This window comes from Antechinus flavipes, chromosome 1 (assembly GCF_016432865.1).
Source record: "Antechinus flavipes isolate AdamAnt ecotype Samford, QLD, Australia chromosome 1, AdamAnt_v2, whole genome shotgun sequence".
NCBI classification, from domain to species: domain Eukaryota; kingdom Metazoa; phylum Chordata; class Mammalia; order Dasyuromorphia; family Dasyuridae; genus Antechinus; species Antechinus flavipes.
In genome coordinates, this window is record NC_067398.1 from 17165644 (window position 1) to 17189927 (window position 24284).

The 24284-nt window shown below is 55.0% G+C and overlaps 1 protein-coding gene across 3 annotated transcripts in view; it reads left to right on the top strand.

Moving 5' to 3' along the window:
• FLNB (filamin B) overlaps window positions 1–24284 on the top strand; it is a 130337-nt gene that overhangs the window by 100343 nt on the left and 5710 nt on the right. For 2 of the 3 annotated variants that reach the window (XM_051979655.1, XM_051979659.1), the window contains 15 exons: window positions 1262–1509; window positions 3493–3564; window positions 4221–4323; window positions 5245–5385; window positions 6380–6508; window positions 8168–8341; window positions 8694–8852; window positions 9441–9644; window positions 10167–10319; window positions 10428–10550; window positions 11168–11434; window positions 14163–14300; window positions 14394–14509; window positions 17850–17982; window positions 18880–19056. In XM_051979655.1, the coding sequence (XP_051835615.1) occupies window positions 1262–1509; window positions 3493–3564; window positions 4221–4323; window positions 5245–5385; window positions 6380–6508; window positions 8168–8341; window positions 8694–8852; window positions 9441–9644; window positions 10167–10319; window positions 10428–10550; window positions 11168–11434; window positions 14163–14300; window positions 14394–14509; window positions 17850–17982; window positions 18880–19056 (2337 nt within the window). The remainder of the gene's footprint in view (window positions 1–1261; window positions 1510–3492; window positions 3565–4220; window positions 4324–5244; window positions 5386–6379; window positions 6509–8167; window positions 8342–8693; window positions 8853–9440; window positions 9645–10166; window positions 10320–10427; window positions 10551–11167; window positions 11435–14162; window positions 14301–14393; window positions 14510–17849; window positions 17983–18879; window positions 19057–24284) is intronic. The other variant, XM_051979646.1, reaches the window with a different exon arrangement.

Here is a 24284-nt window from a genome sequence, read left to right on the forward strand (position 1 = left end):
GTGGGTGGGCGAGGTTCTGGGCCGTGGGCGGGTGGGAGAGGTTCTGGGCTGCGGTCCTGGTGGGCGAGGTTCTGGGCCGTGGGCGGGTGGGAGAGGTTCTGGGCTGCGGTCCTGGTGGGCGAGGTTCTGGGCCGCGGTCCTGGTGGGCGAGGTTCTGGGCCGTGGGCGGGTGGGAGAGGTTCTGGGCTGCGGTCCTGGTGGGCCCTCATCAGACTCTCTGTAGTTGCTGACGAGGGGGCAGCGGCGGCTTCCGGCTCTTCACAGAGTTAGGGACAAATTAGGGTCCCCTGGAGACAACCACCACCGCCGGGGATTGAGCTGTCCACCTCTAGGTGTGAAGAGGAAGTATTTAAAAATGGATGCGAGGGGCAGGAGCCCAAGGCAGCGCATTTCTCTGCTAACTCAGGAACCGGAGACTCATCTTTTCCCTGGGAAAAAATGTTTCCTTTATGATAACCTGTCCACTTGAGGGTGCAATAGAGATAGCCTGTTAGTTTCCAGTCTGAGTCTACCTTTTAACTTGCCTAAATGTCCTTAGTGGCCAAGGAAATATTTGATTCAGCAAGCATTTATTTTTTTTTTTTTAATCTTATTTATTTATTTATTTTAATAACTTTTTATTGACAGAACCCGTGCCAGGGTAATTTTTTACAACATTATCCCTTGCATTCACTTCTGTTCCGATTTTTCCCCTCCCTCCCTCCGCCCCCTCCCCCAGATGGCAAGTAGTCCTTTACATGTTGAATAGGTTACAGTATATCCTAGATACACTATATGTGTGCAGAACTGAACAGTTTTCTTGTTGCACAGGGAGAATTGGATTCAGAAGGTATAAATAGCAAGCATTTATTAAACACTTGCTGTGTACTGTGTGTTGTGGAATTTTAAAGACTCTCCCTGCCTTCTAAGAGCTTCTGGTCTCCCCGGTTTGTTCCACGAACCTCTAGTTCCTGTTCCCCAAGGAGGAAGGCTTCCTTTAGAATCAGAGGAGTCAGTCCCGTGTTCCTCCGCTTAGAAACTTAAGGACAAATTGCATCCCCAATATTGTCCCTGCCATCGGGGTCCACCGGAGCCCCCATAAAATTTCCTCCTCCCGCCTGGGAGGGCACGTCCCTGGGTCCGTTAGCTTGGGGTTCCACAGTCTGGCCCCAACCATCCTTGTGGTCTTCTCCTGCTGGGACGTGGGGCTTGCCCGGGGATGCTGGGAATTTGGAAGCACTTTCACCTGCTCTGCTCTGGTTGAGCTTTGCCTGTTTTCTAGGCCCCGGGATCGCACCCACCGTCAAAACTGGGGAGGAAGTTGGCTTTGTGGTGGATGCGAAGACTGCGGGGAAAGGCAAGGTGACCTGCACGGTCCTGACCCCGGACGGCGCGGAAGTGGAAGCCGAGGTCATCGAGAACGAGGATGGAACCTACGACATCTTCTACACGGCAGCCAAGCCCGGGACCTACGTCATCTACGTGCGCTTTGGAGGCGTGGATATTCCCAACAGCCCCTTCACCGTCATGGTAAGGCTGACCTCCCCGGGACACGGGGCTCCTCTGTGCCGGGCTGGCGGGCCCTGGGGTCCACATACTCTCCTTTCCCCGTAGACGTTATTTTAACTCTCTGAGGGTTTTGTTGTGAGGGGCTGAGGGGGCCCTACAGCCTCAGGTTAACTTTGCATTTTGACGTGGGTTCTTTCTGCAGCACAGAAAAGGTCTGACGGATGGTGAGCGTAGCTTGTTTAATTAGGGGGCCTCTCAGAAATCGTGGCTCCGTTGGATTTGTCCGGCTGTTTTACCTGGAGAGGCTGGATTCGGTTCAGCTAAGGCAGTGGTTCTCAAAGTAGAGTCTAGAGAATCCTGGGGGTCTCTGAAACCCTGTTAGAGGGTCTACAAATTCAAAACTAGTTTTTCTTTCCAATATGGTAAATGTCTATAAATGTAACCCAGATAAACAAAAACGCTTTGGGGAGATCCTCAATAATGTTTAATAGGATAAAGATACCGAACACAAAAGCTTGAGAACCACTGAGCTAAGGGGAGTTGGGGGGAGGGGACAGCAGCCTACGTGAGAGCAGGGACAATTTGAGACCCCGTGGGAATGGGGGGATGCTCAGGAGAAGGCAGCAGTGACGGGGAGGCTGTGTTCCATCGGCCGTACCTGGAAGCTTCCCCCGCCCTGAAGAACGTATTTGAAGCTGAAGGATTTTAGGGTCTTAGACCTGGAGCTGGCGAGGACCCAAGCTCTTCTGGCCTCCCTCCCCTTCCCCATTTTAGTGATCAGGAAACTGAGGCCCAGAGTTAGTACGCAGAAGGTGAGATGGAACCCAGGAGGACGGGGGGGGGGGGGGGGGATTGAATCCCCTCACTCTCTCGGGTGATCGCTACCAAGAAAATGAGGAGAAACTTGAAGAGTGCGGATCAGCACAATTGTCTCCAGGAAGTCCCTTGTGTACCTTGTAAGGGGACAGCAGGACGCCTCCACTCACTGCAGGACTTACGTAGGATCAGGTGATTTAGCTCCACTCTCCAGGTTAGGTTTGGTGGTCCCTGGCTTCTGTCCTGAAGCGGGAGGTGCTGGAAAGGCCAGCGGCTCTGCCAGTCCCAGTCAACCACCTGTGCCTCAGTTTCTCCAAACGTGCGCTGAGGGAGGGGAGCCAGTGGCCCCCCCGAGCTGAGGTTCTCCAGCCACCCCTCGGCCCCGACACAAGCTTGGTGCTTGGGACCCCCAGAGCTCAGCCTGTGCCCCGGGTCTTCCAGGACTCCCAGGCTGGCTAGGAGGGGCCTGCGCCCAGCCCCTACTGGGACCGTGCAGGGGGAAGGGGGAAGGGGGCACACGGCCATGAGAACTGGGACTGGAGAAACTGGGACCCGGAGGGGAAAGTGGCAAAGCCAGAATTTGAGCCCAGGGCAGTTCAGACGCACAGTGGATAGAATGCCAGGCCTGAAGTAAGGAGCATCCGAGTTCAATTCCACCCTCAGAAACTTCCCTAGCTGTATGACCCTGGGCAAGTCCTTTCACCCCGTTTGCCTCAGTTTCCTTATCTGTAAAAAAGCTGGAGAAGGAACTGGCAAAGTAGTTGCCAAGAAAACCCCCCTGGGGTCATGGAGAGTCGGGCAAGATTTTGATTTCATGTCATGTTCTTTATACTCGCGATCCCTCAGTCCTGTAAGTCCCTTCACTTTCTGGGACTCGGTTTCCTCACCTGTCCCATGAGAAAGGTAAAGTAAATAAGCTTGAAGCCGCGCTCCTGGGAGATTCAGAGACGTGGCCTGTGTAAGTGTGACCCACGCCCGTTAAGCCGACAGTAACAATTGCTGGTCCCGACACGATGTCCACGAGACGTGGGCCCTCAATAAAGCCAGACAAGGACCGGGTTGGGCCAGTTTTGGGCCTGTTTCCGCCCCCACCCACTCTTCTCGCTAGGGAGGGTCTTCGGTTTTTTCTGTGGGCAGGGGGAGCCCCCGGGTTGGGTACCCGACTAATCTCCATTTGCCACTAACCAGGCCACAGAGGAGGACGTTGCCGTAATGAAGGAGGCGCCGGTAAATGCATGTCCCCCCGGCTACAGCCCTTGGGTACACTTTTTTCCCTCCTTCACCCCCCTCTCCTCACGTAGCTTTCCATTTCAGAGCCTCCGGCCTGCTTCTTGGGGTCGCTTCCGCTTCCCGGGGGTCTCCGCGTCCGCGCGTCTGTCCGGTTGATCCGTAGCTTGTTAGAAGGGTTCAGAATCATCCTGGGATCTGTGCTTGTTGCTTTCTAATGGAGCCTAAATGTCACGGCCCGCGCCCCAGGGGACCAGTGGTCACCCCTAATCGCTGAAGGGGCGGGGGCTTCTGATCCTGCCCCCGCAGCCCTGGTTTCTCCTTGAGATCGAGCTCTTCGCTGCTTCTCCTGGGGCCTGGCAGACCTTTCCAGGCTGAGCCTTGGGGGCCTTCCCACAGGCCCACACAGACTGGCTTTTTTCCCCTGCCGCCTTTGGGGACCGCTGGGAATTTTACAAACAAAATGGGAGCGTCTTGTCCCGGCCCCTGGACACGCTCGAGCCCCCAAATCCTGGGCGCTGCAACCTCAGCCCGTCCACGGCACGTTCCTCAGTTGGGCAGAATTCGGCTCTGAAGAGCACGGGCCCCAAGTGATCGGTTTGCAAAATTACCAGCTGTTCTGCCCCCTCTGGCTGTCCCGCGGGCCCCCCTGCTCGCCCCCGGCCTGAGCCTCTCCCCTCCCGTTTCAGGTGACGGAAGAAGCCTACGTTCCCGTCAGTGACATGAATGGCCTGGGATTTAAGCCCTTTGACCTGGTCATTCCCTTTGCTGTACGGAAGGGAGAAGTAACCGGTAAGTAAGCCGGTCAGCCCTGCCTCCTGTCACCCTGTCTCTCAGATCCTTGGGGCTCCCTGGCTCCCTGTTTGGGGCAGCCTCTCAGACCCTCAGTGCTCCCTTGGCTCCCTGCTCAGGGCAGCCTCTCGGACTCTCGGTGCTCCCTTGGCTCCCTGGTGCTCCCTTGGCTCCCTGCTCGGGACAGCCTCTCGGACTCTCGGTGCTCCCTTGGCTCCCTGCTCGGGACAGCCTCCCGGGCCCTCCAGGCCAGGCTGACTTAGCCACCCTCGGTGTGCCGTCCTCCCACAGTCCCCTCGCTGCAGAGATGACCCAGGAACCCCTCTTTGCTCCGCATTCCTCCAAGCCCACTCTGGGTTTACTTTTTATCGTTGAGGGCTGGGCGGCAAGGACGGCTTTTGCTTTTAAAAAGCATCGAGCCTCCTGGCAGGAAGACCCGGGTTCACATCCAGAGCCCGAGACATTTTCTAGCTGTGTGACTGGGCAAGTGATGTCCCGTCCTCCTCCCCGAGTTCCTCCTTCTGGAAAACGGGGATGAGAACAGCTCCCGCTTCCCAGGCTAACGCCCGCACTTTCCACGCCCGTTGTCGTTACTCCCCTGATTGTCGTTATCTGAGAGTGGGGCTTTCCTTGAGTCCCTGCTCGAGCCCGGCTCTCTCCGGTCGGTTCTTGCCTGAGTAAGGCGCCGAGAAGAAATCCCAGACGCCGCTGCTCTGCAGGAGCGCCACGGGGAGCATTTGGCCGCCATCTTCTCGCGATACGGGGCCCGGCAGCTTTCGGGCTGTGTCTGTGCCGCGTGCCCGGCTCGGGACGCCCCAAACTGGGGGGTCTAAAGGCCTCTCCAGCCGCAGCATCCGCCCCTTCCGGGGAAACCGCCGGAGCTCGCGCCCTGAAGCCCCTCGTCTGCCTCTGTTTCCCCAGGGGAGGTGCACATGCCCTCCGGGAAGACGGCCGCCCCCGAGATCGTCGACAACAAGGACGGCACCGTCACGGTGCGCTACGCGCCCACCGAGGTCGGCCTGCACGAGATGCACATCAAGTACATGGGGAACCACATCCCCGGTGAGTCGCCTTTGGGCCGCGCTGGCGGGGAGGAGTTCAGGGGCCAGTGGGCGCTAAGGGTCCCGGGGGACCCGCGGCCTCGTAGTCGAGCGGGCTTTGGTCTCGCCAGGCTGGTCTCGGGCTCTGGGAGGGAGCGCTTGGAACGGATCCCTGCGGCTGCCCCCGAATCAGGGACGTAGACGAAAGGAGGGAAACAAAGGAAAGTGTGAGGAGCGAGGTCGGCCCGGCCTGGCTTAGAGAAGCAAACGTTAAGGGGCAGGACGGAGCCGCTGGGAGAGAACTCCCTCCATGATAAATGTGGAATTGCGTATGGAGGAACTGCACGTGGTCAACCTCTCTGGGGGAAAGGGAGGGGAAATAGGAGGTTCTGCAAGAGTAGAGCGAAAGTTGAAAATTATGCCTATGTTTTGAAAATAAAAGGCTTTATTAAAAAAAGCATACTGGAAAAGGGGGGGGAAGCACACTTGATTGTACCTGCTTCCCCCCTCCTGGCTTATAGAGTTTAGGGGAGTGTGATCCCAAGTCTAGCCAATTTTTTCCCATTTTTCTAAAATTGTGAAAAAGGCCCATTTCTTTGGATTTTCTTACAGAACCCCAAGCTTTTCCCTGACTTCCCCTCTTGCTTTACACTTCACTGAATAACGGCCAGTAGAGTATCTTCCTGATCCAGGGAGAGGAGAAAACCCCGAGCCAGTGGCCTGCTGGTTTAGCCGGCTAGCCTTGGGTTTAGGAAGTCCTGCCTCCGGGGCCGCTCCCCGGCCGCTCGCCGCTCGGAGAGGAGGCTCCATTCTGCGCATCTGGGCCGGGCGGGGGGGTTCCAGTTAGTTAGTGAGCCGGCTGCCGCGCCCAGCCCCCAAGCAGCCCCTGGCACCTCGGGGTTTGTGATCCGGCCGAGAGTGAGATGGAGCAGAGGTTTAAACCTGGTGAATCGGGAGCTCGGGTTGCTAGAGGCGACCTGACGGCTCCTCCCTTGTTTTTCATTTTGGGAACTTAGAGAGCCCGCTCCAGTTCTACGTGAACTACCCCAACAGCGGCAGCGTGTCAGCGTACGGGCCCGGCCTGGTGTACGGCGTCGCCAACAAGACGGCCACCTTCACCATCGTCACAGAGGATGCAGGAGAGGGTGAGTGCCGCGGGCGTGGGGGGACCCTGGCGTCTGCTGCCCTGGGCGCCCCTGGGTGAGGGCGGGGATTCCTGCTGGGAGGTCCGAGGATCCCGATCTCTCGTAAGTCTCTGCCTCATCTGTTCAAGCCCGTTCATAGAACAGGAGGCCCTGAACTCGACTTTCAGTCCAAACGGCCTGAAATTCTGATCCTTTTCCCAACCCAGCCCGCTGTGTACACACTCACACACTCTCACACTCACTCACACACACATACATACACACACATGTATAAAATCAATACTTCCAATAAAGTCTTTCTTGCAGACATATAACATGATGTGTGTGTGTGTGTGTATATACACATATATATTAATGTAATAATAAGAGTATGTATATAATATAGGAATATAATATCCACAAAATAAACTCTGATGAAGTCCTGCCTGATATATATGTGTATATTCATATACATATCCACAAAATAAATTACCGCCAATGAAGCCTTTCCATATATATGTGTGTGTGTGTGTATAATATTTTACATTTATGTGCGTATTCATATTCATGTATATTTACAGAATGAATTCCTCTTAAATAAATGAGTTTACATGTAATTGTCTATATGCAGTAAAGTCCTTCCTGGTTCCCTCTTCCATGGCTGTGGGCCTAAATTTTCACGCCCCCTACCATCGGTCTCGGCGCCTTTCTCATTGGGCTGAGGCGTGGAAGGGTCGCCGTGGCACCGGTAGCGGGGGCGGTACTGGGGCACTCTCCCCCACATCTCAGTACGGCAGCGACTTTGTGCACCCCGAGACACAGAACCTGGTGTGGTCTTGGTTTGCCTCGTTCTCCTAAGGCCCGTGGCGTTCTCTGACAATTTGCAGTGATTTTTAATTTTTAATTTTAAACTTTAACAAAATAAGAAAAGGAAAAACCCATTGCCATGTGCACAGCAGAACATGAGAAGAGGATTCAGAATATCGAGCAATGCCTTTCTGTTCCTCTAAAGGGAATCCTGCCGTTGTGCCGAGAGCTGTCCTCCTTTGTTTCCTTGGAGGTTTTCTTTTGTTCTCTGCTGGCTGCTTTTTATTTTTATTATTTTCCCTTTTTTTTACCCCTAGCCCTGGAAGGCTACAATTAAGCATGGAGATCTAGACAGACAGACAGACAGACAGACACACACACACACACACACACTCGCACACACACTCGCACACACACTCACATTCACACACACACACACATCTCTGTTATCATGAACATGTATTTAAGACCATAATAATGTACTTGTTTGTTGTCTTCTGCTCCTCTGAAGGTAGGGAGCTTCTTCCTTCACAAGTCGGGGTCTCCTTATTTTTCTGACTCCACCAGCTCAGTATTTCCCACTCACAGCACTATTCTAACCTAATAAAACTGTCTGGTTGTTTAAGAAGTTGTTTAACACAGGATTGGGTGGTGTGGCTGACGTACCGGGGAGTTTCCCCGTTTTCCTGACTGGGCAGAAGCCCAGGCTGGAGCCCAGGGGGGTTTCCCACCCCACGGGGGCCCTCTGCATGGCAGAGTTGCCCTGGGACGTCCCCTCTGCCCCCGTGGACGACCGGGACTCGCTGCCCCCTCATGTTCTGCAGTTTCTGGCCCCGTTCCCCCTAAGAGCGAGGCCCCTTTTCTGTCCGATAGGGGGCCTGGACCTGGCCATCGAGGGGCCTTCCAAGGCTGAAATCAGCTGCATCGACAACAAGGACGGCACCTGCACAGTGACCTACCTGCCCACGCTCCCCGGGGACTACAGCATCCTGGTGAAGTACAACGACAAGCACATACCCGGCAGCCCCTTCACCGCCAAGATCACAGGTAGGGGAGGAGCCAGGGGAGGGGCTTTGCGTCTTGGCTGCTCCTTGTGCTTTGATGGGTCCTTGTGCCCCCTGGATGTGGAGGTGGGAGGGCCCTGGGACAGAGACCTTTTTGTCCCCCCTCTCCCTGCTGCCTGGGGGCGCTTCCTCTCCAGGAGATTTGGGCCATTTCCTGAGCCTCCACAGCTGCTGACGTGTAACGAGATCTGGTCCGGAGGATGTTCCTTGCAGCATCCGTGGGACCCTGGGAGGTTTACTTAGAGCTAAGGGCGGTCTCGCAGTTAGTGCTGTTTGTAGGGGAAAGCCCGGAGGGATCCCTCTGAGCCGTGGTGTGTGTGTCCGTGTCCCCCCAGATAACAACAGGAGATGTTCCCAAGTGAAGCTGGGCTCGGCTGCCGACTTCCTGCTGGACATCAGCGAGACCGACCTGAGCACGCTGACCGCCAGCATCAAAGCTCCGTCCGGGCGCGACGAGCCTTGCCTCTTGAAGAGGCTCCCCAACAACCACATTGGTGAGTGGGCTCCCAGCTCCTGGCTCCCGGCGTCTCTCTGTTGTCTTTGGTGGGAGGAGAAGTGGGGCCGCAGCCCCTTCCGGAGGTCTCCGCCTAACGCCTAGGGAGATGTCCACTTGTCAGGTGGCGGCGGGCGGGGGATTTCCTTCTGCACGGACGGCTTGGTCCCCCAGAGATGGTCTGGCCCGATGCCCCGGCATCTTGTGTCTTGTGATTCCTTTTATTCTGAGGCTGCCTTTGGCACGTTTGGAAAAAACAAATCTCGGATGAAATGCTTTCCTTTTTTTCCTTCCTCCTCAGTGTTTATAGTGTTCCTGAAATGGCTGGTGCTGTAACACGGGGGTCTCAATCTGGGGAATATGATTTCAGAAGGTTCGCTTGGTTAGGAAAAAGAAATTACATTTTAATTTCCCCTGACTTTGAACTGAAATCTAACATTTCCCCCTAGTTTTTAAAACCATGATTCTGAGAAGCGCAGACTTCACCAAGCTGCCCAGGGGACAGAACTCTCTTTGTGAAACTTGTCAGGAAGGGCCGGGTTCGTGCTCCCCTTCTACTCCCCAAACCCCTGGCTTCCATTTCTTTCAGGCATTTCTTTCATCCCCCGGGAAGTCGGGGAACACCTGGTCAGCATTAAGAAAAATGGCAGCCACGTGGCCAACAGCCCGGTCTCCATCATGGTGGTTCAGTCCGAGATCGGGGACGCCCGGAGGGCCAAGGTCTCGGGCCGGGGCTTGAGTGAAGGGCGCACCTTTGAAATGTCCGACTTCATTGTTGACACGAGGGATGCAGGTCAGTCTGCTGGGGAAAGTCTGGTTCCCTCTCCCCCGAAGCAGCATCCTCCCTGCCCTGTAACAGGCTGGTAGTTTGGCCCGCTAAGCCCCCGCCGTCACTGCGTATCTGGAAGTCTGGCTCGTTCCCCTTGAGGCATCCCGGCCCAGGGCAGGGTGCCGGAGCCGAGGGTCCCGGGCTTTACTCTTGCACGGGCATTAGCAGCTGTGTGGACAAGTCTCTGCCCTCGTGGGTGCAAAGGAAAGGTTGGGCCTCCAGGCCTGTGATGGCACCGTCCTGTGGTCCCCCGAGGCCTTGGGGATGCACTTGTCAGAAAGGGCCTGGGCACCGGGATCTCCCTTCCTGGGGTTGGGCCCTCAGAATTCCAGCAGGGGCGGGGGGCTGCGGTACATGAGAAGCACCAGCCACGGGGGCCGGATCAGTGAGGGCGTGCACGGCAACGACCGCAGCTCGAGCCTCTGCCTTTTCTGATCGGGCAATTTGGGGTGTCTGGTTCAACAAACCGGGACGTGTGTCCTTCAGGTTACGGCGGCATATCCCTGGCGGTGGAAGGCCCCAGCAAGGTGGACATCCAGACGGAAGACCTTGAAGATGGCACCTGCAAAGTGTCCTACTTCCCCACGGTGCCGGGGGTGTACATCGTGTCCACCAAGTTTGCAGACGAACACGTCCCAGGTACGTGAGCCAGCTGTGCGCCTTGCTGGGATTTGCTCGCATTAAGCTCTTGGGGCGCGTACCCTCCCTCACGCAGCTTCGAGACCCCCTTTCCCCCTTTCCTTCCAGGGAGTCCCTTCACTGTGAAAATCAGCGGAGAAGGCAGGGTCAAGGAAAGCATCACGCGCCCAAGTCGGGCGCCGTCAGTGGCGACCGTTGGGAGCATCTGCGACCTCAACCTGAAAATCCCCGGTAAGCCGGGGCGGGTGTGCGGTCAGAGGCCTGAACGCTGAAGGGCCGGCCGCGGCCTTGGGGGGACCAGTCCCCTGCGGAGGCCCACGGCTGCTCTGTCTCATCCCTGCTCAGCCAAGAAAGGGGGCCCCGGGCCTCGGACAGACGGACGGCCACGCGCGGCAGCGGGCCTCAAATACTGGTCACTGGGGTGGGCAGAGCCCCCGCTGCTCGTGAGCAAAGGGCTCCCCTCCTCCCCCCACTGCAGAAGGCTGGACCACGGCAAGAGCGCCTTAGAAACTGTTCCCAAAGCAGCCCGATTGCACCCCCTCCCCGCTGCCTTTTCCTTCCTCAGCTCAGACCCTGGTATCCAATTAGTGCTAATTGATGGCTTGCTCCGTTCCGTCATTTGGGCTGTTTTCATGATGGAAAACACCGAGAGCCTCACGAGTCCACCCGCAAGCATTTATTAAGCTCCGACTGAGTGCTGTGGGCCGGGAAGACTCCTGCCCGCATGGCGCTTACCTTCTAAGGACGACCATCTTGCCCGGTGCCGCGTGGCCCCCGTGCCCTCCCCACTGGTAATGCAGTATCATACGTAATGTCATTTATCACATAGACTCTTTTTTCCCCCCAAGAAATAGACAGCGCAGACATGTCTGCCCACGTCACCAGCCCCTCCGGCCGCACGACGGAGGCCGAGATCGTGCCCGTGGGCAAGAGCTCCCACTGTGTCCGGTTCGTGCCCCAGGAGATGGGCGTGCACACAGTGAGCGTCAAGTACCGAGGGCAGCACGTGACGGGAAGCCCCTTCCAGTTCACGGTTGGGCCCCTCGGGGAAGGGGGTGCCCAGAAAGTCCGCGCCGGGGGCCCCGGCCTCGAGAGAGGAGAAGCGGGAGTGCCAGGTGAGCCGCGGCGCTGCACGGGGTCTCCTAGAACAAGGAACAGGCAGCCCCCGTGGCCTGCTTCAGGGGGGCCTCCCCGGGTCCCCAGCAGTGCAGATAGGCCAGGGCAGGTCTTCGGGGGCCACGGTGAGACGCAGGAAAGGTGGAAACCTCTGCTGAGGAACCCAGCGGGGAGCACTCAGGGAGCAAAGCCCCCAAGGGCTCTCTGAGATCTGTCCTGTGAGGGTGCTCCCCTCGTGGGAGATCCTGACTGGGCTGTAAGGAACCCAGCGGGGAGCACTCGGGAGCAAAGCCCCGTAAGGGCTGTGTGAGGGTGCTCTCCCGGGGGTGATCCTGACCTGGGCTGTTAGGAACCCAGCAGGGAGCACTCAGGGGAGCAAAGCCCCCCAAGGGCTCTCTGAGGGCTGTCCTGTGAGGGTGCTCCCCTCCTGGGCGATCCTGACTGGGCTGTTAGGAACCCAGCGGGGAGCACTCAGGGGAGCAAAGCCAGTCAGTGTGCACACGAGCAGTAGCCAGGATCATCCTGTTTGGGGGATAATCAGCAGAGAGAAAGCCCGAGGGGCCACTGGAAAATCCTGTTGTGGAAGGTGGGATTTTAGCTGGAGCTGGAAGGAATCCAGGAGGGAAAGAGCGAGGACAGCCAGGGGTCCCAGCGTGGGGAAAATGCCTGGAGGCAGAAGGGCCCGCGGGGGCCTGGGGTCTTGGTGAAAGCCTAGAAGACGGGAAAGGGGAGGGCCCTTGTAAAGGACTGTGGACGCCAAGCAGAAGGTTTTCTGTTTGATCCTTGAGGTGATGGAAACAGCTGGCGTTTATTTATCGGGGGGGGGGGGGGAGGATGTTGTCAGATCTCTGCCTCTGGAAGGGGGGGTCGTCCAGAGAGGAGGGGCTTGGGGGGTGGGGGGAGAAAGGTCATCCGGAGGTAGTCCAGGTGTGGTGTGAGGAGGAGGAAGGGGACGAAGGTCCCGTCCACAGAACGGCCCCGGATTGGATGGGGGGAGGGACTGGGAGTAGAGACCCAAGGGGGGGGGGGGGTCTGAGTTCAGTTCTGGACGTGTTGGGTTTACGAGAGCCGTGGGATGGACAGTTTGAGATACCCGATGGACAGTTGGGACTGTGGCTCTGGAGGTGACGTGGATAAGTGGGCCTGGAAATCTGTAGCAGAGCAGATCACTGGAAACCATGGGAACTGATGAAATCCTAGAGTAAGATAATGTAATGAGAAGAGAGAAGACAGACCGAGTCTGAGCTCTGGGACGCCCTTGGGTCCCTTCCACTTCTCAGTCTACAGCTGGTCAATTGTTTTTAGAAACTGGAAAAATCTGGATGTTGCCAAACGTGTAATTATAACAAATGTTCTTGTTCCTGTCTCTTTCCCTTGTGGGGGGGTGGGAATGGAATGGAGGAGGATCCATGAGGCTAGTCTGAAATGTTAGGTTTATGATGACCTAAGAACAAGGGTCATAGGGAGTGTGCCTGAAAGCCTTCCAGTCCACTTTCAAAAAAAATTTACTTAATCCTACTTTATTTTTTCCATTTACAAATAAAGACAATTTTCAGCATTAATTTTTTTTTAAAAAAACTTGTATTTGTAAAACATATGCATGGATAATTTTCAGCATTCATTTACCCTTGTATAACCTTATGTTCCAAATTTTTTTCTCCCCCCATTCCTCCCCTCCCCTAGATGGCAAGTGATCTGATATATGTTAAACACGTGCAATTTTTCTATGCATATTTCCACAGTTATTATGCTGCACCAAAAAAAAAATCAGATCAAAAAGGAAAAAAAAAAGAGCAACAACAAGAAGCAAACAACTAGAAAACAAATTAAATGCTATGTTGTGCTCCACACTCAGTTCCCAGAGTCCTCTCTGTGGGGGCAGATGGCTCTCTCCTTCACAAGATCATTGGAACTGGCTTGAATCACCTCTCAGCATTTATTTTTGAAGGATTTTGAGTTCCAAAATTTTTTCTCTTCCCCTCCCCACTTCCCAAGATAGCAAAATGTCTGAAATAAGTCAGACATGTGCAGTCATATAAAACATATTTCCGCATTTGTCTTGTTGTGAAAGAAGAGATAGAACAAAATATATGTACGTTCTTTTGTTGTTGTTTGGAGGCAATTTAAGGTAAATGACCAGGGTCCTACCATTAGCCTCTGAAGTCAAATTTGAACTCGGGTCTTTCTGATTCTAGAAATCTCTATCCACTGGGCCACCCAGCCCCTCCATTGATGCTTTACTCCCCACATGTTCTCTTCAATGTAGTGATGCTGGCCCTGGTCTGAATAACGAACAAAGTCCTCCATCTCTTAGCTCTGGGAGATTTTTTCTGCATGTCCCCCTTGCTGGGGGGCAGGGCTCTTCCTCCTCTGCTCTGACTTCGGACGTCCCCAGCTGTAGCTCCTTGAGCGCAGGAACCGTCTTTGGCTTGTTTTGTATTCCTGGCATATAGTAGGTGCTTAATAGATGTTTACTGAATTGGCCAGTTGTAGAGTGGGGAATATCTGCATTCAAGGCACTGCTGGGAGTCATCTAAGCTCTTCCTGCCCCAGTCAGCGCTGCCTGTTAGTGTCAGAGAGCCGCTCGTCTGTCTTGATGAAGGGCATTTCTTCTCCAGAATCTCCCTAACGTGATGGACTCGTGGGTTCAGGGCAGAAAGGAAGGGGGCTGGGGGAGGGAGACAACTTCCTTTGAACCACAACCTTCTGTGTGTCTGCTCCTTCCAGCCGAATTTAGCATTTGGACCAGAGAAGCGGGGGCCGGGGGTCTCTCGATTGCCGTCGAAGGACCGAGTAAGGCAGAGATTGCCTTCGACGACCACAAAAACGGGTCGTGCGGCGTGTCTTACATCGCTCAAGAACCCGGTACGTAGCCGAGGCGAGCGGGAGGCTTGAGCTGCATCGGGGAGTGGCAGTCCCGCGGGCGCTCTGACCCGAGCCGGCTTTCTCGTCCCTCAGGTAACTACGAGGTGTCGATCAAGTTCAACGACGAGCACATCCCAGAGAGCCCCTACTTGGTGCCCATCATCGCCCCTTCCGATGACGCCCGCAGACTCACTGTTATGAGCCTTCAGGTGAGACATAAGGAAACATCAGATGCTTGACCACAGACTGACTGATCGGGCCCTTGTTCTTCACCTGCCCTCCCCTTGTCCGTCCCAGAGATCAGTGGCTACCTTTTTTTTTCCAGCCACAGAATAGGCCCTGGGATGTGTGTGTATGTCCCCTAAAACTCCCGGCCTTCAGGACCAGCAAGCACCAGGCTGGGAAAATCAAAGCTATTAAGTTAGTTCTGCCTACGATCATAGAATCATTGCTTTCAATTGGCTTATCTCAGAAATTATTGCGTTCAACCCCTTGATTTTACACAATTAGAGGCGGAGGCCCAGAGAGCCTCCCTAAGGGGAATGTCCTACGACCACACGGCTGGTCTGTCTCAGAGGCAGCTCTTGAACTTGTCTCCACGTCCTCTCGTTGCCTCTAATGCTTCTATCGTTTTCCGAGGGCTCCCCTCACAGCAGTCCTGCTCTCAGGTTTTAACTGAGACAGCTTTTATTCATTTATGCAATTTTATTCCTCAAGAAACTACAGCCCAGAGGTTTACAGCTTGCCAGTGGGCATGTGAGTTTAAGTTCAGATTCAAACTCAGTTTGTTTTACATTTATTTTTTTGCTCAGTTTTTTTTTTTTTAAAGAAGGCATTTGTTGCGTTCTTGCTATGAGCCAAGCTTCTGGAATTACAACTATAGGGAAGTAAGATGGTGCTAAGAGCAGAGCCCCTTGGCTTCCAACTACAAGAGCTCCTTCTCCGGTGCCATTCTCGGTCTAGTTCTTTCAAAGACTGAGGACCCACATACTAACTCTTAATACCTTGGCTGCTGGGAGTGTAGACTGTCCATGACCTAGTTGGAGGGAAGACGTTCAGGAACCAAGTAGAGCTGTGATGAGCTAACCAGGGAGCCCAGCCTGGAGACCGTGAGGAATTTGTCACTCACGTGTTAGAAAAGCCCTTTCCTGGGCTGGCTGACAGTATTTGGACAGCCGACTCTCAACTGGCCCAAGTATTTCTTTGTGGAAATTAATCTTTGTCCTCTAAGCTAAGGGGAAGAGAATCTCGGTGTCCCTTCCTTTTTTGTCTATAGGACATCAAACTAAAAGCCAGTCCCCAAAGTCTCTCATTGATGGGCATTGTATTTTTATCTCAGGGCATTCCTTGGGTCAGTCTGGACCACGGGAGAAAGAATGTAGAACCTGAGCTCATGGGAGAACCGGTCTGAGTACCGAGGCCATTCTAATAGATTCATTTCTGAACCTTCTGAGCCTCTTGTCAACCAAATCATGATAACTTGGCAAGGATCTTATAGAAAGTGACATTTTTTTTTTTCTTGGTCAGTCCTGAAGTCTTGCCTCGTTCTTGGCGCCCATTCCAACTTTGTATTTAATCTCTCACCCACAATGAGGCGCAGTAGCGATTGATGATGAGGTTACTTGTAATTCCCTGACATCCATTTGCTTCTCTAAAAACAGAGCCGACTCTCGGCCCTGCTTCCCATCAGGAAAGCCCCCCCCCTCCCCCCCCCACCTTCCAATCCCTCAGAAGAACAAGGCTTCAGATTAGTTATCGTGGTTTTGATGTTTTTCTTGTGTTTCATTTAAAGACTTCTTGACAGGAATTCCTGTCTTTGCCAGCCACCCAAGCCTCCAGAGGGAGATAAGGCCCTGATCTGCTCAGGACGCAGGAGATTGTCTCCCATGCGTCCTCAAGCCTCTGGCCCCATTATCTCCCTCTTCAGGTTTATGGGGCCAACAGACAGGTTGTTGGAATGTAAGTGGCTCGCCCTTCCTCGACAGCCTTGGCTAGAAGTATGTATTTGGGGGTGAGCCGTCACTATGTAATGCCCCTTCGGCCCATCGGCCTGCTATATCCTGGGGAGATGGAAAGTTGGGGGACTGTCTCAGTATTGGCCCGCTTCTCCAGCCTTCTGCTGAATGGGGTATCCAGCTTTATGGTAAATCTGCGTGGCAAACGCTACTGTGAATTAGGAAAGGGGGGAGCCCATAGCTGCTCGTGCTTCTTTGGAGACTTTTTAAAAGAAATGTTAAATTTTGCTCAGAATAATCTCTTGAATTCATTGGTATCCACCGAGACAGAGCACGGCGCACCCACCTAATCATCCTTTGTGAACTCTGTTCTGTTCTGTTCTGGGATCTGCCCAGTACATTAGAAGCCTTCCTTTAGGTCCCCAGGGAAAAAAAAAAGAAACCTACTTGGGATTTGTTATCATGACATTTGGATAATAATCTCGAGTCCCTAATGGATCACAAGCCTTAGCATATTCTCCAGACCTGGAGAAGTTTCAGGTATGGTCTTGTGCCTGAGGAATTAATCTAGAAACATGCCTAGGGGATACCGATAACCTTACAGGTGGCCACTGAGTCATGATTCTTCATTGATGAGAGCCAGTATTGGAAAGAAAAGGGATGTGGGGACCTTGGAGACCAGATAAGCTCCGGTTGTGGGTTTGGGAACCATGTGAAGAGAGTGGCTGTGTTCTAAGTGGTCAAGGGGTCAGCAGGCATGAGGGTGGGGGGAAGCCTGAGTGCCCGAGATTCGTGCCGTGGCGGGTATGGCCTCATGCTAGCAACGACTTCTGTGTTCCTAACGAACAGATAGAAAAAGACAAATCAGACGCTTTCAAGGAAATCAGACGCTTTCAAGGAAACAATCTGGCCCTCGAGTCAGAGGCTCTTGGGTCAGATTCTGCTGCTGTGGCTTATTATCGCCATATCTTTGGGAATTCATTTAGCCCCTTTGAACCTTCTCTTCCCAATCCATTAAATGAGGGGGATTCACTCTCTGAATCCTGAGACTCTTCTGTCTGCTAAGCTGTGGTCTCATGGGCCAGATACAGGAAATGTCCCCAAAACTAGGGCAGAGAATGTGGGCGCTGCTCCCCTTGCCCCGAGGGCTACCCTTGACAAGGCTCCTCACTGAGATTTAAGGAAAGTCCTCCACTTAGCTGGGGTTTAGGTTGACTCCCTAGTCGGCCCTCCGTGGGCTGTTGGGCCCGTGCCCTGGTCTTATCCGCACAGGGCATGTGCCAGCGCAGCGCTGGGTCCGTTCCCCTCTGCCGCAGCAGCCCCCTAGCAAATTAAGAGCACGAGTCCACAATGGGAGATAAAGTAGGGAGCCATCTCCTCCCAGGGGTGGGACCATATTTGTAGTCAGTTCCAAGTTCCCATCACCTCGTACCATAACTGAGAGCTGAGCTCTCCTGTCATCAGCGGCTGTTGTATAAAACGGACACAGCCTGATGTGGGGGAACCTGTGGCCTCGGTTTCCATTCGGATGCGCCAAAGAATTCTGAGGAAACTCCCAGAAAACGATAACTCCTCTGGTGTCTTAAATACTCAGGAATCTGGATTAAAAGTTAACCAGCCAGCGTCCTTTGCGATAAGGTTGAATGGGGCCAAAGGCAAGATCGATGCAAAAGTCCACAGCCCCTCGGGTGCCGTCGAGGAGTGCCACGTGTCCGAGCTGGAGCCAGGTAAGCCGAGCGGGCCTGGGACCTCCCTTCTCCGAGAAGGAGAGCAAGGTTCTGTCAGCTCGTGGGCCGGGGATGCGGGGGGAGGTGGGAGCGGAAGGGCAGGCTGTCGCCGCCAACAACGTCCCCTGGCACAGGGGACAAACCTTGGGAGGGACGATGATCAGACTGAGATCTGAGAAGTGATTTAGAGTCTCTCCCATTTGGAATTAGAAGATCTAAATTCAAATTCTGCCTTCTGTATCTCCTGCTAACTGCGTGATCTTTGGCGAGTCACTTTCAGGCCCTCCTTGCATCTTGGTGAAGTCTTCCTGCAGGATTTCTGAGGTCCCTTCTAGTTCTTAATTCTGGGATCTCTCTGTTCTGAGGGTTTTATTGGCTTAGGGGGGAACTCCCAGAGGAGGAAATTCCCTCTATCAATGGGAATTAGAATCCTGTTTTGCAGGATCTGGCGGGTCAGAGGTGAGACTCAAATCCAGGACTTCTGGCGCCAGGGCCGAGTCTGTTGTCACAGACCACCAAAGCAGACTCCAGAGATAAATGACTGCCCAGTGTCTCCCACCTAGCCTAGCCCACACCGCACGGAGGCACGCTCTTCATTAGCCAGAAGGCAGCTGCCGCGTATTTTCATCTTCTTTCAGCACTCCCCCTCCCCATGAAGGCCCCTCCATGCCAGGGAACGTACCCGGGTCTGCTTCAGACGGCTTTGTTCTTTTTTGTCTTTGTGGCCCTTGTTGCCAGAGCTGTGAGAACTGAGATCTGGAGGCTCTCCCCAAAGTAACGCGGAGCGGGTCTAATTCTGAAGTTTTCCGCCATCTTTCCTGTAGGCTTCAGGACTTAGAAGGAACTTGTGCGTCCGAGCCTGACTTGGGGTTTTTTCTTCCTGCTCTTCGTTCACAGATAAGTACGCCGTGCGCTTCATTCCCCACGAGAACGGCATTCACACGATCGACGTCAAGTTCAATGGCAGCCACGTGGTGGGAAGCCCTTTTAAAGTCCGAGTCGGGGATCCAGGACAAGCGGGAAACCCAGCTCTCGTCTCTGCTTATGGAGCTGGCCTGGAAGGGGGGACCACAGGTAACTCACTGCCTCTGGAGCCCTGTCGGGAGCAGCCGCACAGGGTGCTCTCTAATTACTAACCTGGATCCTTCCCGGTTACTTTGCCTGAGGATGATGGGAGTTGCCTTTTTATTTTAAAAAAGGCTTTATTAACATTGAACTTGGAACATCTGTATGGACGAGCACGTTCATTTAAGTAACAATTTGTGGGGAAACGAATTTCAGCTTAAAGTCACATTCTTAGTTCAGCCGCTCCTTGTAATTTTTTTTTAATTTTTGAGGCAATTGGGTGCCCGGGGTCACACAGACAGGAAGTGTTAAGTGTCTGAGACCAGATTTGAGCTCGGGTCCTCCTGACTTCAGGCTGATTCTCTCTCCACCGCGCCACCCGGCTGTCCCCCAGCATTATTTCTATATTGATATTCAAATATTAGTGCTAAACCTCACATAAATGGAGCGCAAGTGGAATATTGCAGCCCCTAATATCACCATTTCTTTGGCCTTTCTTTGATCGGCGTTCTGTATTGATATATCAGTGGCTAACCCCCACGTCAGTGGGAGCTCTGGAGGAGGGTTCTCACGAGCGATGGGAAGCCCGCCCAGTTGGAACCACTATTCTCTGAGGAGGTTCTGGGTTTAACGGATTTCCTGAGACGCTGATTTTATCCGTTACTTGTGGTTTTTGGTCCTTTGACCTTGAGATCAGAGAATCCTTAGAGGTCCCTCCCTTTACACCTGAGGCGAACAGGTGGGATGTGATCGGCGGGCACATGTCGGGGGCAAGATTGGGCCTTCCTGGCCCAGGGGCCCCTGGGGCTCCGCTCAGCGGCTGCCTGGAGAAACGGGGAGCAGGAAGGAGGCCGTTGGGTGTCCGGCTGGGCGAGCCCGGTCCCTCGGGTGGGACAGAGAATACTGCGGGCACTGTGTGCCTCCCGTGGGCGGGAAGAATGGGCCTCTGTGAGTGTGAGTCCCTGTTCCTTTTAGAATGGGGTTGGGTATCAGTGACAAGCTCCTTGTGAGAGCTGGGCTTCTGTGCTGGAGGAGGGAGAAGGCTTGGGCCCGGAGGCCGCTGCTGGGGGGCGGACGGGGCCGGTCCCGGATCTCCTGGACGGCTCAGCTTCGTTTCTGCCCTCTCCGGGGAAGGGGAAGTGGTCCAAGAGCAGCGCGGACAGCAGGTGGGGTGCATGTCGTGCGGGACAAGGCGGGCTGCGGGCTGCCTCGGGGGGGTCTGGCCCCATATGGAGAGCCGGTCTCTGGGATCAGCCCGTCCGGCCGCAGGCCCCCTCAGCAGTGGGAAGAGGAGAACTCTGTGCAGAGGACTGGGAGCAGGGACGGCGTCGCTGCAGCCCCGCCTGACTCCCACTTTGGCCCTGACCTGCCGGAACAAGGCCTTATTGAGCGCTCCCGGAAGGCGATCCCCATGGGGGGCAAGGCCAGTGGAGAGCCAGGCCTGCTCGTCTCTGCCTCTGCTTCCTTCTGAGCTCACGGTGGGTTTGGGCCTGGGCCCAGAATAACCCAGACAGGGTCTCCGAGGCCCAAAGGCCGCTGCCCTGCAGCTGGGCCGGCCCGATGGCTCTGAGCCCTGGGATCCAGCCTGAGCCAAGCCAGGCTGTGCCCACTGCCACCCTTCGCCTCTCCCGCTGCCGCTCTGCCCTCGCCCGCTGCCGCCCTGCCCCTGCCCGCTGCCGCCCTGTCTCCTGAATGCTGCTTTCTCCTGCCTCTGCTCTCGCATGGGACTCGGGTTTCAGTCTGAGCTTGGGGAGGGGGTGCAGGGAAGGAGCCTAGTCTGCAGGGCGGGGAGAGGAAGAACCCCACAGGGGGATTCTGGTCCCTGGGTCTGGGGGCTTCTCCAGCGCCCCTCGCCCCCTTCCCCGGCCTTTTCCAGATGCCTGGTCTGAGCCGGCTCAGCCAGGCTGCGGACCCAGAGGAAGATCTCTGTCCTGCGGCTTGGAAGCCCGGGTGCTTCCTGCTGGGCCAGTGTTGGGGCTCCAGGTGGAAGCCGTCTGGGAAAGCGATCGTGGCCGTCCACACGCAGGACGGACGTCCCTTCTCTGGTCTCGGCCTCCCCGCTCCCTCCCGCGTCTGTCTCCTCCCACTTTAGCCCTTCTGGTTTCTGGAGCATCTGCAGGCCCCGTTGTTAGAGAAGCTGCTTCCGTGGCCTTTCTGAGCTGCCCAGGCTGGCCCAGAGGACCCTGGCGGTGGCTGCCCCCGGGAGGCTCCTTCTCCCGGCCAGGGGCAGGTGGGTGGATCTAACGGGCCCATCAGTGCTTCGGGGGCCTCAAGGCCTGGCTCTGGGGCTCTGGGCTGTTGTCTCCAAAGTGGGCCCAGTAGCACTTGCATCTCCCGCTTCCCAGTAGGAGAAGGTTTGGGGTGACTTCTGCCATTGTACGGGAGTTCCCTCCGCCCATGTCGGGCAAACCTGTGGTGAAGAGACCCTTTCCCTTACCAAAGGCCAGCCCTGCTCCCCTCATGCCTCAGCCAGGGACCCAGGGCGGAGCCTTGAACCCCGACCTTGCTGACTCTGCAGCCGGCTCACTGTGGTCAGCAGAAGTATTTCTGAGGCCATCTGGGCGAGGGGGAGAGAGCAGCTTGGGCCGTTGGCTAATGTCAACTGAGTCTCTTTAATCAATCTGGGCCTCGGTCTACTCATCTGTAAATTAGGCTGGTTGGGCCCAATGGCTCTGAGTTCCCTTTCGGCCCTGGGCCTGTGTGACTCACGTTGCTTGGTCTCCCTCTGCTCATTCCTTAAATGAGAGGCTGGACCGGTCACTCTGGCCCTTCAGCTAGATTCCCTGGCTCTGTCATTGCCCTCAAGGACAGTCTCTACAGAAGTAGAGAGATCTAGCTCCGGAAGCCCTGTCCTGGCGTCTGCTTGTTTGAAGGGAGGAAGGCCAGATTACGATCCATTTTACAGCTGGGGAGACTGAGGTTCAGAGACCATCATCATGTTTCGCAGCATCAGAACCAGTCTGGGACAAAGCAGAGTATCAAGAGTTGAGGGACCTCGGTAACCCTTAAGTGCTTTAGTAGGAGTCCCCTGCCCACTTCTCGGATCAGAGGACTTCCAGATTTGGGTGGGACCTCCAGTTCCGTCCCAAGGCAGCCCAAACTGCTTTCTGTCCCACCTCCTCACTTCTCTCCTGATCCGCCCTGAGACTGTCCTTCCTCTTGTGCCCATGTTTCCCCCCAAGCCATGACCAAGCTGACTGTCCCCTGTGGCTCCCACATCATGTGGCCTGGACTTGAGGTCCTGCCCCATTTACACGTGGCTCCCCTGGACATGCTCCAGCTTATCGTCTCCTTCCTAAAGTATGGCGCCCAGAACTGAACCCGATCCTCCCGAGGCGGGCCGGCTGGGGCCGACGGCCTCCCTCCTCCGGGACACGGGGCCCGAGGCCGCCTTATCTCGGCTCCGTTGGCTGCTCTGTCACACCAGTGAGCCCACAGAGCCTCCGACCAGCCCCCCATGGGTTTTGGGGTTACCCCACCCAGCCCCCCCTCTCCCGATTGCTCCTGCCTCCCCTCACAACTCTTAGTAGAGAAACAACCTTCACTTGCTGTGGACTTCTGTGGGTTCCCAGATTTGTGACGCACAGCACTGAATTCAGGCAAGATTTTGGGCGGACAGAGCTTGGGGCAGTGGGAGAAGGTGGGGAAGAGTAGGAGGGGCGCAGTCTTTTGGCATTTAGTCCTGAAAGGCCGCAGGTCTAGGCTCTGTGGCTCCTGGACCCTGTGGTTTCTTGGGGGGGATTCGGAGTCCACTCCCTTTCTCCCCCTCCTCCCTGACATCCCAGAACGGACTGAGTCTATCCAAGGAACAAAGTCACTTTGGCACCTCTTCCCTCTGCTATTGTTAATTCTCCGCAGCCTTGCTGAAAACATCTGTTCGAAGCTCCTGCTTCTGCCGGAGACTTTTCCTGGAAACGTCCCCCCCTCCCCCTTTGGGCCCTCCCTCTTTACTCACCCAGTGACCGTTGGCCCTGGCAGCTGTGTCCGCGATCCCGCCGCACCAATTAGTAACTGTGGCCAGACCAGATCGAGCGGACGGGGCGTGGAGTTGGGACCCCAGATGCTGGGGGAGCTGCCCGAGGCTTGGGGGAACATCTGGATTGCGTCTGGACGTTGCTGATTGCAGCTCCTTTGTTTTAGTGACAGCCAAAAGTAATTCGTTTCCTGGAGTTGCGGCTATAATTAAACCAAAAACGCTGTTTTCAGCAGCTGGGTCCATTCTTTTTTTTGATCCCAGATAGACCCCAGATTCCACTGACAGAAACAGGTTGTGAGTTTTTGCTTATTTATCTCTTCCTGGGTCAGGGTAACTCCCCTGGAGGCCCAGCCCTCATTTGGGACCAGTGCCGCGACATTTCAGTTCTGATTCTGCTACTTAGCATCAGCTTGACTTGGACAGCTCCTTTGACCTCAGTTTCCCCGTCTGTAAAAAAGAGAGGAGTTAGACAGATGGCTTCTGAGGTCCATTCCAGCCCTGAGGCTACAGTCCCACACTGGGCTGTTGGTCTGGACCATAGAAGCCGACTTGATTGAACACAGGAAGGTGACGGCAGATTCTCCCTTGGTGGCAAAAACCACCTGGGGAACTGACTAAGGAGCATCTCTGACCATTCATTAGACAGAGTTGGGAAATGATGGGGAGTCCTCGGCCTAAAAGCCTCAGGGCCGAGCTTTGAAGGTGAGGTCGCCTTCCTGAGTCAGGGCAGGTTCCAGATCCTGTTTCTGGTGTTTTCTGTCTGTGGGCCGCTCACGGGTTCCCTCCGTGAACTTCCTTCTCTCATCTGTGAAATGAAGGGCTCACATGGGGAGGGAGGTGGATGAGGTACTCTTCAGGGACAGAGCCCATGAGCTTTCAGGCTCCCACCTGAGGCACTTTCAGAAAACGTGGGGCCCACCAACAGATGTCGGACATTAGAGCGTTTCCATGTTGCTCTCTTGGCTCAGACCAGCTTCCCTAGCGGCCACTCTGTGTATGTTATTTTATTTGATTGATTCTCATGACAACCCTAGCTGCTATAATTATCCTGTTTTCCAGATGAGGGAGGGAGGGAGGAAGGAAGGAAAGAAAGAAAGAAAGAAGGAAAGTAGGAAGGAAGGAAGGGAGAGAGGGAGAAAGGGAGGGAGGGAGGGAGGGAGGGAGGGTGAAAGAGAAGGGAAAGAGGGAAGGAAGGAAGGAAGGAAGAGAGGGAGGAGGGAGGGAGGAAGAGAAGGGAAAGGAGGGAGAGAAAGAAGGAAGG